The sequence below is a fragment of the Musca vetustissima genome, unplaced genomic scaffold (genome assembly GCF_032173495.1).
Source record: "Musca vetustissima isolate MV318-11 ecotype Yass unplaced genomic scaffold, APGP_CSIRO_Mvet_v1 utg8130, whole genome shotgun sequence".
In the NCBI taxonomy this organism is placed as follows: Eukaryota; Metazoa; Arthropoda; class Insecta; order Diptera; family Muscidae; genus Musca; species Musca vetustissima.
Genome location: NW_026883078.1, coordinates 65,105 through 80,544, shown reverse-complemented (window position 1 = coordinate 80,544; position 15,440 = coordinate 65,105). Strand labels below are relative to the sequence as shown.

General features: G+C 35.2%; 4 protein-coding genes and 1 non-coding gene across 5 annotated transcripts; 4 read left to right on the top strand and 1 right to left on the bottom strand.

Annotated features, from left to right (window-relative positions):
* The first annotated feature begins 68 nt into the window (after positions 1-68).
* On the top strand, positions 69-4,263 carry LOC133329811 (protein CLEC16A homolog). Its single transcript, XM_061538275.1, has 11 exons — positions 69-291; positions 422-561; positions 626-774; positions 830-972; positions 1,035-1,121; positions 1,183-2,036; positions 2,311-2,424; positions 2,497-2,964; positions 3,033-3,612; positions 3,672-3,869; positions 3,930-4,263. Exons 1-11 carry the CDS (start codon positions 89-91, stop codon positions 4,261-4,263), a joined length of 3,270 nt encoding a protein of 1,089 aa, XP_061394259.1. The 5' UTR covers positions 69-88.
* Positions 4,264-5,492: 1,229 nt separating this feature from the next.
* On the top strand, positions 5,493-6,007 carry LOC133329809 (small ribosomal subunit protein mS33). Its single transcript, XM_061538272.1, has 2 exons — positions 5,493-5,618; positions 5,685-6,007. The coding sequence occupies exons 1-2, from the start codon at positions 5,496-5,498 to the stop codon at positions 5,901-5,903; spliced, it is 342 nt and encodes a 113-aa protein (XP_061394256.1). The 5' UTR covers positions 5,493-5,495; the 3' UTR covers positions 5,904-6,007.
* Positions 5,907-7,010, bottom strand: LOC133329815 (uncharacterized). Its single transcript, XM_061538278.1, has 3 exons — positions 6,902-7,010; positions 6,668-6,835; positions 5,907-6,358 (listed from the first exon to the last, which is right to left on the bottom strand). Exons 1-3 carry the CDS (start codon positions 7,008-7,010, stop codon positions 5,913-5,915), a joined length of 723 nt encoding a protein of 240 aa, XP_061394262.1. The 3' UTR covers positions 5,907-5,912.
* A 1,180-nt stretch (positions 7,011-8,190) lies between these two features.
* On the top strand, positions 8,191-11,339 carry LOC133329824 (large ribosomal subunit protein uL3). The gene is made up of 6 exons (XM_061538287.1): positions 8,191-8,320; positions 8,705-8,897; positions 9,110-9,278; positions 9,894-10,029; positions 10,374-10,763; positions 10,970-11,339. Exons 1-6 carry the CDS (start codon positions 8,318-8,320, stop codon positions 11,315-11,317), a joined length of 1,239 nt encoding a protein of 412 aa, XP_061394271.1. The 5' UTR covers positions 8,191-8,317; the 3' UTR covers positions 11,318-11,339.
* LOC133329830 (small nucleolar RNA U43) lies at positions 8,953-9,033 on the top strand. The gene has a single exon (XR_009754326.1). It is a non-coding gene; the product is annotated as a small nucleolar RNA U43 (small nucleolar RNA).
* Positions 11,340-15,440: the final 4,101 nt, after the last annotated feature.

Here is a 15,440-nt window from a genome sequence, read left to right as displayed (position 1 = left end):
ATTAATGAACGATTAGCAGTAGAAATTATTTGCGTCGCATCGCTCCAATTGACATTGAAAACTTGGAAAGGAAAGGAATTCAGTAGAAATGTTTCGCAGTCGCAGTTGGTTTGGTGGTGGTTGGAATAAACCCAAAAACCGTCTATCGTTGGATCACCTGAAGTATTTGTACAGTGTTTTGGAAAAGAACACAACAGTGTCGGAAAATAATAGAGGCTTACTTGTGGAATCTTTGCGAAGTATAGCTGAGATATTGATATGGGGTGATCAGCACGATTCATCAGTATTTGAGTAAGTGTTGGATGGCAATCGTGGCAACCATGGTACTCAGTTAGAGTCTTCCATACCCACAGATAGATATTCTAATTGCCTGCCATTCTATAAATATGCACTGTTCTTATCTCTAAACTTATTATTGTAGTTTCTTCTTGGAGAAGAATATGCTGTCCTACTTTCTTCATATTATGCGCCAGAAAAGTGGAGGCTCCAGTTTTGTGTGTGTTCAACTATTGCAGACATTAAATATTCTATTCGAAAACATTCGTAATGAAACTTCTTTGTGTAAGTCACACACTATGCAAATATGATGGGGATTGTATCTGAGACGTTCTCTTTCTTTTTTTAGATTACCTTCTAAGTAATAATCATGTCAACTCGATTATTGTACATAAATTCGACTTTTCCGACGAGGATGTCATGGGATACTATATATTATTCCTGAAAACATTAAGTTTGAAATTGAACACCCATACCATTCACTTCTTCTACAATGAGGTAAATGCTTATTGACGTAACTGCGATTGTCGCTTGATTTTCATTTGGTTTTCAGCATACAAACGATTTCCCTCTGTATACGGAAGCAATTAAATTCTTCAATCATCCGGAGAGTATGGTGCGAATAGCAGTTCGTACAATTTCCTTGAATGTTTACAAAGTACAAAACGCCAGCATGTTACGTTTTATAAGAGACAAGTGAGTAGACCTAAATTGGTAATCGAGCAATCGAGTCTTTCATAATCTTCGTTTTCCATTACAACGGCTGCCCCATACTTTAGTAACTTGGTGTGGTTCATTGGTAAACATATTTTGGAATTGGACAACTGTGTGCGCACCGATATAGAGTAAGTAATTAGCTACATTGTGACAATATCAAGATCATGACATGTTTTCTCTACATTTCAGCCATCAATCGAATCAAAAACTCTCTAATTTGGTTGCGGAACATTTGGATCACCTGCATTATTTGAACGACATACTTTTATTAGAGATCAACGACTTGAATGCTGTCCTAACGGAACACTTGCTGCATAAACTTTTTGTACCCCTTTATATATTTTCACTAACACCGGCACCACCTCCGCCATCCTTGGCCCTGGTTACACAAAATTTAGCTGCAGTTTTGAATCGCAATGTCGACATTGATATTCAGGAAATGCAGAATCCCAGAGTCTCGTCAATAGTGGCTTTGTATTTACTGTCATTGGTATTTTTGGTGGTGACACATTCCCCATTGGTTCATGCCTTGGCATGGGTTATATTGAATGGAGATAATAGCGTATTCAAAGAAGGGGCTACCTCAGTTCTCTACGAGGAACATCGCCAAGCTGTGGTTCCTAGTTTCACCGAACCACGTGAGAGTTTGGAACAGGCATTGGATACAGCAGCTAATTTTTCCGGTTACTCATATGGAGAAGAAACCACCGAGGACAGTTTGGTGACTGGTCATAACAATGATTCACCCACAACTACCAACAACCAACCTGTTGAAGAAACAGAAATCCATACTTCTACTGAAGCCTTAGAAAATGTTGTCTCTTCCACCTTGTCCAATGCAGCCAAATTGGCAAATATCACCGATGAAGAAAAGGAGAAATTACAACAATTAACATCTCCAACAACAACGACGACGACAGTGATACATCCTACATTAAACAGACCATTTTTGGATACAGTTCTATCGGCTTTGGACTGTTCGGAGAACGACTATTTGGCTTTATTGGCACTTTGTTTAATCTATGCCATGACATTTAACAAAGGTTGTATTTTTGTAATCACTAACCACATATTAGAATATTCATATTTCCTTTTTCGAATCTTACTATTCATGCTGCTCGCTATTTCTAACTTAAAATTATTACGTTTGAGTAGATGGTATGTAAATGATCACCTATTTCCTGAGCTATTCAGCTGCTTACTCTAAAACTTTTCTTCAAATATTCAACTAGTGCTATACATTCGAATCTTACATGAATTTATATGAATTATATCTAAGGAAAATCTCATTAATACCTATTTATACAAATCTCTTAGGAGTCAAGAATGATTGGTTTCACCAGGTGCTATCGAAATCCAATGGAACTCTAAGTTATAAATCTGAAATAATTGAACGTTTATTAAATATTATAACGTTGTCCAATCAACCGTGTAAGTAATTAATGACACATACATAGTATCCATACAGGTATTGATGTGTTGATTTCTTCCTTTCCAATACAGCATGTCGCATTCGACTTATCACCATTGAAATAGCTTTACATCTTCTGGTGACCTTCACAAAACCCACAGAAGATTCGTCTACCGCCACCTGTATAACAGAAGCCCAACAAGATCTACTGTTTGCAGCCCGTAATCAATCTATGTCTGTCTTGCGAAATTTCTATAAATCGGAAGATATATTCCTTGACTTATTCGAAGATGAATACAATGAGATGCGCAAAACAAATTTGAACGTCGAATTTCTATGCATGGACTCTGCGATTCTGTTGCCACCCACCGGTACTCCACTGACGGGTATACCATTTACTCGACGTCTTCCCTGTGGAGAAGTCGAAAAGGCAAGGAGAGCTATACGAGTATTTTTCTTATTACGAAAAACGTGCCAACAGTATCTAAACGAAAAGGAAACTATGTTGCCTCTGACGAACGCGGTTAACCTGGTGCAAATAGACAATGTCTTGGATTTAAGTAACTAATATGAGGATTTCAATGTGGAGAAAGAATGTATACTTTACCGATTATTATGTTTGTTTCAGACAACAGCGACCTGATAGCATGTACGGTAATTGCCAAGGACAACATTAAACAGCGTCGATTCCTGGTCATTGATTCATTGCAGCTGATCTTAGTAGAACCAGATGCCAAACTACTGGGTTGGGGTGTTGCCAAATTTGTTGGATTCCTACAGGATGTCGAAGTTGTTGGAGACAAAGATGATAGCAGATGTTTGCATATAACTGTACATCGCGGCGGTGCCAGTCACAACCGCACACCCTTAATATCTGCCAAGTTTTTATTCGATGATCACATTAGGTGTATGGCTGCAAAGCAAAGGTTGACAAAGGGCCGTAGTAAGGCACGTCAAAAGAAAATGTACCAAATAGCACAGATGATTGAAATACCCGGCCAGGTGATTGATTCTCCTGTTTATGCTGTAGCTGGCTTGAGATCTGCCAGTGGGCCCAGTAGTAGTAGCAGTTCGAGATCTTCGCGTGATCACAGACCAATTTTTTCTACTAATAATCGTGTGCCCGGTTTCGCTGCTGCTTTACGGAGGGAAAATGTATCGGGTGGCGTAAGTCGTATTCAAATGGCTCAAAATCGATCTATTGAAGGGTAATTATGGTGGCATATTACATATTTTTATAATTAAAAATAATTGAATTTTTGTACAGTATACGCAATGAGGGCTCAGGCCGTTCTCGCAGACGCAGTCCAACTTCCAGCGCTGGTGCAAGTAATGGAGATACCGGTTCTTCGCAACGTGAACATTCTCATTCTCCCAGTATAGGTGCCAAAAGTTCTTCTCAATCAAGAGACAATTCATTACAAAGAACATCGCGTGAGGGTAGTCCTCTCACACAAAGACCAAGGTATTTCAGTCCTAATTCTATTTTTGTTGCACCTAATATCCATATTGCATGTAATTACAGGTCTGAGGAAATTCCCTTGGAAGATTTTCAACATTCTCGGAATAACAGTCCGCATGGAAGAACACCTTCATCTTCCTCTAATGCCGGTTCACGTTCTCATACGCCATCAAGAGCGTTAAATTTTGATCAAATATCAGTACACAATGCCTCGCCCCGTAGAGATAATGCAATATCAAATCAGGTCAATGGAGTTTCAAGCAGTAAGGATAATGTATTACATACTCAAAAGTCGTCGGAAGAAACCTCGTTCATAGCTACAGAAGAGACAAACTCTTCCAATAGCACAGCTGGTTCTAGTGCTGCAAGACGCAAAGGAACCATAGAAACTGTTTAAAAAAGCAGTTCGGTTGAAAATAAATATACAAATATATTTTATAAATTAGTATAACTTTAAATAATTGTTGCACGGTAATGGTGATTTGTTTTAATAGTTGATAATAGATTTATTTAAAAAACAAGATTTTATTTGACCGCACTTACAAACAAATGTTAACTAAAACCATATATTTATATATTCTACATTTAATTGATTGTAAATAACAAATATTTAGAATACAATTGTATGTTATTTTAATACTAAACTAGAAATACAAACAAATAATATACGTAACCGAATCGTGGGAAATATTTAAAATTAAAATAACAGTTAACAAAGAAAAAATAATATAATAATAAAGATGTTTTATGACATTATCTAATGTGTTTTGGTATGTAATGCAACTGCTGTAATGTTGGGTGCAATCTATTTAAATTCAATATTGTCAATATATTTGACTTTCCATACACTTGTGTGTGGTTTTCGAAAGTGTAGGTCATTCTGTACATTTCAGTGTGTGTATTCGGATTAATTTTTGAAACACTTGTTCTACAGAGAATATGTAATATTTTACCCGGAAAGAAATGTTTTTACGAAATAAACTTTTTTTTGAAGCTTGAATAAAACATAGAAAAAAATCTAAATTACACGTTGCAAATACACTGCAATTTTAAAAAAAAAAGGAAAAACCATATGTTGGAAATTGTTTACGTATCAATTGTCGTATCTTTACACTTTTATGTCTTTGTAGAATCCTCCAGTAGTGCAGTTCTGTAACACTGTTTTTCGTTACCAACAAATATCGATAAAATGTTGGAAATTGTTTACGTATCAATTGTCGTATCATTACACTTTTATGTCTTTGTAGAATCCTCCAGTAGTGCAGTTCTGTAACACTGTTTTTCGTTACCACAAATATCGATAAAATTAAAAGACTATTTTTTTAAGTTAAAATAAGAATTTATGATAACATTTTCTATGTGTCTGCTACTTTATTCGTTTACTTACCGGGTATTTTCGTTAATTAACTAAATTATAAGCAAATGAAAATTTTGTATTCTGTTTTTTCTGTTATAGTCGATAATTCTGCCGTTATAGTTACACACCACTGATCTGAAATGGGTTAATTGTATTTTGCGGAACGCTTTTCGCTTAGGTGCGCACACAGCTAGTCTTGTCATAAGTGACATAACAAAAATTCATTCCGACCGATTTAAGGCACTGGAGGAGGAAGTCAGAAATTCTTGGAAATGTCTGCGAAGAAGTATACGGATTTGGTTAAATTGGGTACACAATATGCCCGAAGGATGAACTATTTGTCCAATCGCATTTTCGGCGAAGTGGCTCGCACGACAAATGAAAAATCAATGAAGGTTTGTTCAGTGGATTCTTCTGCCCTGTTGTTTTTGTTTACAATGTGCTTATGTTGTGTTATTTAGGTGGTGCGAATGTTCAGCGAAGAGCCGGTGGACAAGCGGGACTACGTTGTAAATTGGTATCCTCGTCATGTCGAGACACATGTACTAATGATGAACCTTAGAGATTATGGCCTATTCAGAGACGAACATCAAGATTTCAAAGAGGAAATGAAACGTATGCGTAAATTGAGAGGCAAAGCTCCACCTAAAAAAGGCGAGGGCAAACGATCAAAGAAATAGATATAAATTTTATTTTGTTAATTTATTATTGGAAATCAGTAGCTTAGCTAGTCCCTGAAATACAATGTTATTCTCTTGTCTACATTCATAAGTAATTGTGGAAATTTTACGTTCGTTTCGTGTTTCTATTAGAAATTCACATTCGATATTTATTCGACATGGTTTGGGAAATTTAAAATTCTGTTCCAAAACAATTGTTCCTGGCGGAAAGTGAGTACCAATGAGACCAGCAACAACTGCGTTTAGAAAGGCTCCATGCACCATACGGGTTTCAGCTGGTAAACTAGTGCTATGGATTGGATTAGGATCGCCGGTTAGCTGCGAAAACTTGTCAAGATCATCCTGAGTAAACGTCTTAACCAATTTTAGTTGTCTTTGCTGTGCTGTTGGCGTTGAATTAAGGCATCTTTTAATAGCCATATTACTTAGCTGGCTCCTCAATAAATTCATATCGTCTACAGAAATCCAATAGCAGCAAGTCAGTAATGTTGGCTAGTCTTTTGTTGCTTTTAAATTGGGAATTTAGGTGTTGAATGCGTTTTACTGTATCCCCGGATAGCATGTCTTTCTTCTCTCCTTCCTGACTACTCAATAGTTGATATATTACGGTACAACAGTTCAGCAGAATTTCAACATTCAGTGTATTTGTAAGCAATTGCTGTATAAGTTTTAAATTGTCAGGTTTCCTTAGAAACTGAGATATATCGAGATCTGAAATAAGGATAAGTCTTTATTCTTCGAAGAAACCTCCTTCATCTACATACCCAAACAGATGTTACACAATCCAGCGATTCCATGCAACTTTAGTGTTTCGTTGCTGGTCGCCAACAGCTCTAGGAACACTTGAATTGCTTCCTTCTTTTTCAAATACTCCCAGTTGATGGGATCATAAGCGAAATTGGCAAGATTAGCGGTAACCTGTTCTTGTGCTTCTGCAAAACGGTGAATTCCGTTTAATTAGAAAATTAAGGTAAATGATATTTTACCCCATTGCATACCTACATTAGTAGTGGTGTAGTATTCCTCCACCAGGTGTTCTATAAATTCCTCACGATTAATTCCCGGACACGGAGTTTTTCTTTTCAGTCCCTTGTGGGAACTGAACATGCTGCTTCCTTGTGGGAAGTCTGCTCAATTTGGAAATGGCATCACTGTAAACTGAGGTGGAAGCAAACGAGCCGAGGAGCCATGTTTACGAATGGGGAGAAAGCGAACGATATGAGGACCTAAACAGCTGTTATTGTTGTTAGTTTTCTGCGCCGTTAAATAAACGTCCATCGGCTTGTTTCCTTGAACTAGTTCAACTAGGGTTGCTCGCAGTTCAATCGTTAATACGCCTTTTTAAAATTAATTTAAATTATATATATTTCATTATTAACTGATTGACAACATAGGCAGAATTAAAAAGACAACAAAATGTCAGATCATCATCGTGGCATGAAAATAGTAAATAAAAACAAATGCAACAGAATAAATAAAAACAAATGCAACAAGTCGTTATGTTCCTCTAAGATATTTTTACCAAAAACGCAAATAATAAATGGAATGTAAAGTTTTCTAATCAAATTCGAGTTGGGAATAAGATTTGAGTATTGATTTATTCACAAATCATAAATTTCTTCTTACCAATGTTTTAAAATTCATCTTGAATGAAATTCTATCAAATTTATTTTTCTATCGCTTCCACATCTTTCCTATAATTGAGCCATTGCTACTAATATGGGAAACACATATGAAAATGCAGAGAATTGCCAGTTATTCCATGAAGAAAGATTTGCTTCCTCAAACTTTCCCAGCAGGCAGATTGAGTAAATTGAATACGGGAGCACATTTAATAAGGAACAATTTCAAATTGTATGCGCTCCCAATTTTCCTGTTGGGTGATTTTTAAAAACATAATTTGTCAAATTCATATTGACACCAGTATTACGCTGGAATCAAATCAGCTGGGATTTGCTGTTACCTTTTATAATTGTACCATCCAATTACGCAAAGATATTTGTATTGCTTTGAAAACATTTGCTAGTCCCTGTACACAATAAAGTAAATTCATGATGTAATATACATGAAAATAGGCATTCTTAGATCAAGTTCCCCATTACAATAATTAAAAAAAAATTGTTTATCTGAGGAAGTCGATCTTAGAACTCATAATTTCTTGTAATTTGTTTCATGAAATCACATTAGTGTGACTTTCCTTTTGCCGAATTTATCTGAAGAAATTTCCCAACAAAATATAGCGCACTCTATTTAGGGTAGTTTGTACTCAATTTCATAGTATTAATGTTTTGTATACATAATCGGCAATACAACTCTGGTCTTCAACTGCACCTCACTTAAGCTCAATTCCGGTAACCAACTTTCTTTTTGTCTTCGCCGTCTGAGAAGAACAGTCGGTATATAGAACCTGAGAAATGGTAAGATAATATATTTTTAAAAGTATTTTTATTTGTTAAAAAATACTGAACAATAACTAATGTGGTTCAATAAATTGTTAAAATTGTGATCATGAAGACGCACATCTATACATACACACAATTCGTTTGAAAAGTGTACATATTCGCCATCTTTATAAAATGAAAAGTAAACATGTGGTTACCAAAAATTATTTTAGTAAACAATAAATATTTATAGTAAAGTCGTTTTTAACAAACGGAAAAGAAAAATAAAATTATTTTGTTGTTCTGTTGCCCTTGTGTAATATTTGCCACGTTTTAACAATTCATAACCTCAATCTTTGTTCATGACACTATTCCTGATTTGCTTGCAACCATTCTAACATTTTTTTTTCTCTCTTACAGTCTCACCGTAAATTCTCGGCTCCTCGCCATGGTTCCATGGCCTTCTACCCCAAGAAGCGCTCTGCCCGTCATCGTGGTAAGGTGAAGGCTTTCCCCAAGGATGACCCCAGCAAGCCCGTCCATTTGACTTGCTTCCTTGGCTACAAGGCTGGTATGACTCACATTGTTCGTGAAGCTGACCGTCCTGGCTCAAGTAAGTGCACCCAAATCGTTGAATTCTTCGGAAAAACTCCTTTAATTATCTTTCCATGATGAGAAACAGTTAATTTTTTATGGTTAGAACAAAAATGATTTCCATGATTATAATTTAACTAGGGCGGACTGATATCTCATATTTGGAAAGAATATTGTTCATTGAATTTGTCACATTCCTAACATGTTGTTCTTTGCTTCCTTATATTCTAGAGATTAACAAGAAGGAGGTCGTTGAAGCCGTTACTGTTTTGGAAACTCCACCAATGATTGTTGTTGGTGCCGTTGGCTACATCGAAACTCCCTTCGGTTTGCGTGCCTTGGTTAATGTCTGGGCTCAGCATTTGTCCGAAGAATGCCGTCGTCGCTTCTACAAGAACTGGTATGTATCTAATGACAAGACGCCATTTTCTTTTACCGTCAACGAACGAACACCACGTGTTTCTCCAAACACATTTATGTGTTGGTCACTTTGTTAAATGATGATAGATGGTATCTGAGAGCTCTTATGAGGATATTTAAATGTATTACCATCTCTGCCTGCCTTCCTTCTGATCGACAATGTAATCAACACTTATCTTTACTGGAGAAACAGTGGAATATGAGATAAAATTGTTGTTGTTGTTATACATTACTTAATATAAAAATCAATATAAAGTTCTTGGATCAGTGTTACACTGAGAGGGCTTTTAAAATACACAGTGTCTGGATGAGCTATGAAATTTGACAATTTGTATGAATTGGATAAAATTTCATTGTGGCGAGCCCGGACTGGAAGATGCAATCTCCGCTCACTTGCACGTGATGAGGTTCGCTTCCGTTTTGTTTATTTTGAAAACAGCTACGATATTGCGTTTCTTTTAAAACCAATGGAGCTGCCCAGCAAGAGGATAACTGGATCGTGATCTCACGTTGACATTGCTTTAAGGCGACGACAGTAAACTGCCGCCATATTTGTCACCAAAAGCTAACGATTGATTTCATTGATTGTAACCAGGTACAAATCCAAGAAGAAGGCTTTCACCAAGGCCGGCAAGAAGTGGAGCGATGATTTGGGCAAGAAGAGCATTGAAAACGATTTCCGCAAGATGCTCCGTTACTGCAAAGTCATCCGTGTTATTGCTCACACTCAGGTAATTATTGTAACAATTGAATTCGTATTAATATAACACACGCGACGTCCTTGGTCATTAACGCGCTGTGCTGTAGCCGAGCCTTCGGGCGAAGTGGCGGCGCGGCGTGTAGATGTTCCTAAAAGGCGGTCTGGCTGTGATGCTCAATGCGCAGTAATTAACCGCAACGTCGCAGATCAAATTGCCCTTCGGGTGGCGATTTGTGATATATTCCACTAACTGTTGGTAGCCGCTGAGGTCATGACCATACAGTTAAACCATATCACAAACAGTCCCACCAAATCAAGTTTATACTTGTTTATTCTATAGTTCGATTCTAATGGAGATCTTCATTACATTTACAGATCCGCTTGATCAAGCAACGCCAAAAGAAGGCCCATGTTATGGAAATCCAATTGAACGGTGGTTCCATTGAAGATAAGGTTAAATGGGTTAAGGAACACTTGGAAAAGCCCATCCCAGTCAGCAATGTCTTCGGTCAAGATGAAATGATCGATTGCATTGGTGTCACCAAGGGTAAGGGTTTCAAGGGTGTCACTTCCCGTTGGCACACCAAGAAATTGCCCCGCAAGACCCACAAGGGTTTGCGCAAGGTTGCCTGTATTGGTGCCTGGCATCCTTCCCGTGTGTCGACCACCGTCGCTCGCGCTGGTCAAAAGGGTTACCATCACCGTACCGAAATCAACAAGAAGATCTACCGCATTGGTGCCGGTATCCACACCAAGGATGGCAAGGTAAATATATTTCCAATATTTAATACATATTACCTAAGTATATTGCTCTGTGATGATAAACTCATAAAGTTCCGACATCAAACATAAAACTTATATATTTGATTAACCACATGATATTTAAATGATAGGACTGATTAACTAATCTAATTTATATTTAAAATGTAATTCGACTTTTTAGTAATTTATTTGTTATTTTCTCTTTGTAGGTTATCAAGAACAATGCTTCCACTGAATACGATTTGACCGACAAATCCATCACCCCCATGGGTGGTTTCCCTCACTATGGTGAAGTTACCAACGACTTCGTCATGATCAAGGGTTGCTGCATCGGTTCCAAGAAACGTGTCCTTACCTTGCGTAAGACTTTGTTGAAGCATACCAAGCGCTCTGCTTTGGAACAAATCAAGCTCAAGTTCATCGATACCTCCTCCAAAATGGGTCATGGTCGTTTCCAAACCCCTGCCGACAAATTGGCCTTCATGGGTCCCCTCAAGAAGGATCGTATCAAGGAAGAGCAAGCTGCTACCGCTACTGCTACCACCACTTCTGCTTAAATTTAATATTATACATATATTATGTATATACATTTCCCAGCACAGTATGGTTTACCATATATAACAATACCTATGTATGGTAGAGAATAAAGGATGTTGATATAAAATAATACCGAATTTTTATTTATATGTAATTGGGGATATTGCAGTTGGGGTGGTTTTTACTTAATTCTTTAAATAATTAAAAATGGAGAAAAATTTACAAAGCGACTTGACTGATTCTGGGTCTAAATTAGGGAAGTTCACTTTTTTCCAAATTTGTTTTTGTTTTAAACCAAATAATTTTCCATAATCAATTATCTGCTAACAGGTTAGTTGGGTCTATGTAAAAGCAATAGGGTTGGTACAACAATAACTGGATTTCGAAAAAAGAAATTCAGGAAATGCATCTAAATTTTAATTTCGTATGAAGTGAAGTGGAAATCCATCTACATTTTAATTTCTTATAAAGTGAAATGGATAACAAGTTTGAAGAGGTCGCGGCAGTGCACCGCGTTCACAGCATTTAAAATAAAAAATTGTTTTCATTCCTTCGGAAAATGCATTTTAAAAGGAAAAATAATAATTGGAATGATTTTGTTCATGTTGTTTTTAAATTATATTGCAGAAAATATCGTAAATCTTGTTGTAATTGATTTTGAATAGAAATAGCTCACGAATTTCGGAAAAGATGAGTTTTTTGATTTAATTTTATGGCTGCAGCGAGGAGTAACGAAAAAATGTGCTCAAATAAATCTATTCCTAAAATATTATTACAGTTTTTGGATTTTATTGTTTTGAAACATCACAATTATAGCTATGTAAATGCAAATGCAGGCATTGGGTTTAAATAGTAAAAATACTTTAGATAATTTAATTGTTTATCCAACTAAAATTTGAGTATTTTCAAAAACATGTTTTTTTATTTTATAAACAAAAATAATATTTTATCATCGTATACGATTATTCTGGATAATAATATTTATTTCAGTAAAAAAGCTTGAATTACCCGATTCTCACTACCAAAAACAACAGACTATGGAATATAACAATTAGCAATCCCTATATCAAGGTTCAAGATTGTACCTCTATTCGTCCATATTATGGCGCAAAAGAGTCAAAACCCCTATATTACATTTGTGAATACTAATGAAGACCCATAAAATGGTCAAATAGAATCCCCGTTAGAATACATGAAAGCACTTACCTTTTAAACTCGTATTGCGTTGCTAAAAATCATTTTATTAGGTCATATATTCGAACTTATATTTTTAAATTTTTTATATAATTTAAAAAACTGAATATCGAATACTAATTTTTTGTTACTAAATTATTTGTGCTTTTTATACACTTTTAACAAGAAAACACAAAAGCATCTGTAGAAGCGTTTGAAATAAGCCTATTCGGCTGATACACACAAACAAAACAAAGGCACAAATAAATAAATAATACTCATTAATCGGAAAGCGGATAGTAAACGGTGCATTCTTTATTGCAAAGGGATCACATTTTTATTATTAAAAATCTTTTTGAAGCCGAACGCGCACAGATTTCATCGCACAAACAGAACAAAACATAGCTGATACATACACGAACACTGACACAAGCATTTTAGCAATAGATTTTGCAGAACATTTTATTAAACGATATAAACGAATTTCGCAATATTTTGTGAATATTATTATTTTCTGATATGTTTTAAAAATTTGACAACAACATAAACAGATCACAACAAAGGACATCTACACTTTATGAACGCGACGAAAGAACTAAATGAAGGGGCATTTCTAGAACTTACTCTTACTGATATGGTGAATAAGAGCGACTTAACGTAGGAACGTTGAAACAGAGACATAACATTGGTTTCCTTTAATTATTAGGACAGTGCATTCAAAATAGAGATCGTCTAATGGAAACGGAATATGAAGTCGGTTTTTTAACCTTACGCGCAAACAGTCTTATAGCCTAGACAGACGACAGCCTTAATTTGCATTAGCAGTCTTAATTCAAATAACTTGTACATTATCCTCATTTTTATGTATCGTAAATGCACAAAATCAAACTGAATTTATACTGAATTAAACAATTCCAATATGGCAATGCTGTAGAAAATAAATTATTTGTTGTCAAATTTGTTTACGTTTATGAAAAAAAATATTAGAAATAAAGGCAAATATCAAAATTTTTTCCAATCGGGAGCTGTTTTACTACCATTTTAGTTGTTATTCTTCCGTTCTGTCATGTATCTATTTCATAAAGATGAAGTCCCAAAAAATATTGGAAACAATTGTGAAAATGTTTATCCTACACACGGACAAACAATAGTTTTGAAACAAAAAACTGGTTCATAAATGCAGAAACTCTCGTCTGTCAGGGGTAAATATTAATTCAAATTAGGAACTTTTTAATGCAAATTAAGGCTGTCGTCTGTCTATGGTATTACCGTTGGGAATTTTAAAAAAGTTGCACAAATAGTCGTTCCCTTGAAAAAAAAGTCGCACCGAAAAGTAAAATCGTCAATACAACCGTTCCTAGAATATGTCACATACCCTTGGAGTTCAAAAACTCAACTTAAAAAGTTGCAAACAGAGTTACAGGGCATCAAAAAGGTTGCAAATTGCGACTTTAGTCGCACAAAGGTAACCCTGTGCGCAAACATACATCTCAATGATGAAAGGAGCACCTCAGGTTTCATATTGACAAGAAGAGGACAGATATTTCAAAAGAAAACTTTTATTATTTTTTATGGAACCTAATGCTTATATTACATTAGTATAAGTCAATGGAGAGCATATCCAAATTTAAGAGAGTTTAAAAACCAGTGATTTTAATTAAATGCTTGACTAATTTCATCTTTTAAAAAATAAAAATAAAAAATACAATCTAACACGCATTGAAAACAAATTATAAGAAAAACATTTAAAATTTTTATTTTATTCTTAGTAAACGAAAAAGTAAAAATAATGCCAAAAAATAAGCTAAAATCCATTACTAGTTTATGTCCTTTGTAATTGCCTTTATATGTCCGTTTCCGTTAGATCATGTCTCAGTGCAGTATCTTCGTTTTAATGTTCCTTCGTTAAGTCTCTCTTATTCCCCATACCGGTAAAAGTAAGTTCTAGAAATGCCCAATTAGTTCTTTCGTCGCGTTCATAAGATGTCGACGTCCATTGCAGTGATCGTTTAATTTTGTTGTCAAATTATTTAAAAAAAACGAGAAAATAATAAAATGTTTTTGAAATAATTTTTAAAATTTAAATACAACACAAAATAGTGCTACATTCGTTCATATCGTGCAATATTCCTTTATCTATTACGACGGTGTTTATGTTCGTGTGTGTGTGGTATCAGATTTACTCGATTCTGTTGTTCCATGAAATCTATGCGTGTTTGGATACAAAAAGATTTTTAAAACAAAAGTATTGATCCCTTTTCAACAACGTTTCCGTGTTAAAGAGAGTAAAAGCTCCACCTCTCTTCGTTTTTTTTCCGTTATCCACGTAACGAGTGTTAGTTATTTTTCCCTGCATCCGGTTTACTATAAAAGCTTCTTTAGATAAATTTGTGCTTTCGTTTTTAAAAGTATTTATCAGTTAGTGCGGGTTTCAACCATAAAAAGTGGATCCATTTTCGCTGTCGTAGATAAGCATGTGTATTCGAAATTCAGTATTATTAAAAAAAGGATTAAAAATTTAAAAAAAAAATTAATAAAAAATTCCTTTAATATAATACGAGTTTATACCCAATGAATTGTTTCAAGCAGCGCAATAGGAGTTTTATAGGTAAGTGTTTTTATGTTGTTATTACTTTTCACAAATATAATATAGGGTTCGCGACTTAGCTAGATGGGTTACTGCAATCAACAATGGTGAATTAATTTATAAAGATCAAATAATTTGTGGTGGTACTATTTTATATTTGTTCTGGGTATATGCCGGAGGTACTCCTAAAGTTTTCATTTTCTATTTATAGGCAAATTTCTGTTTTAAATATTTTCGAACCAACTCATCATTTTACCTCAAAATTTTGATCCCTATTCAGATCTCTATCTACCTGAAGTACAAATGATACCAAATTTCTAACATTTTCTAGAATTAAAAAAAGAAAACACCTGATTACCTCTAAATAGAAATTTATAATTAAT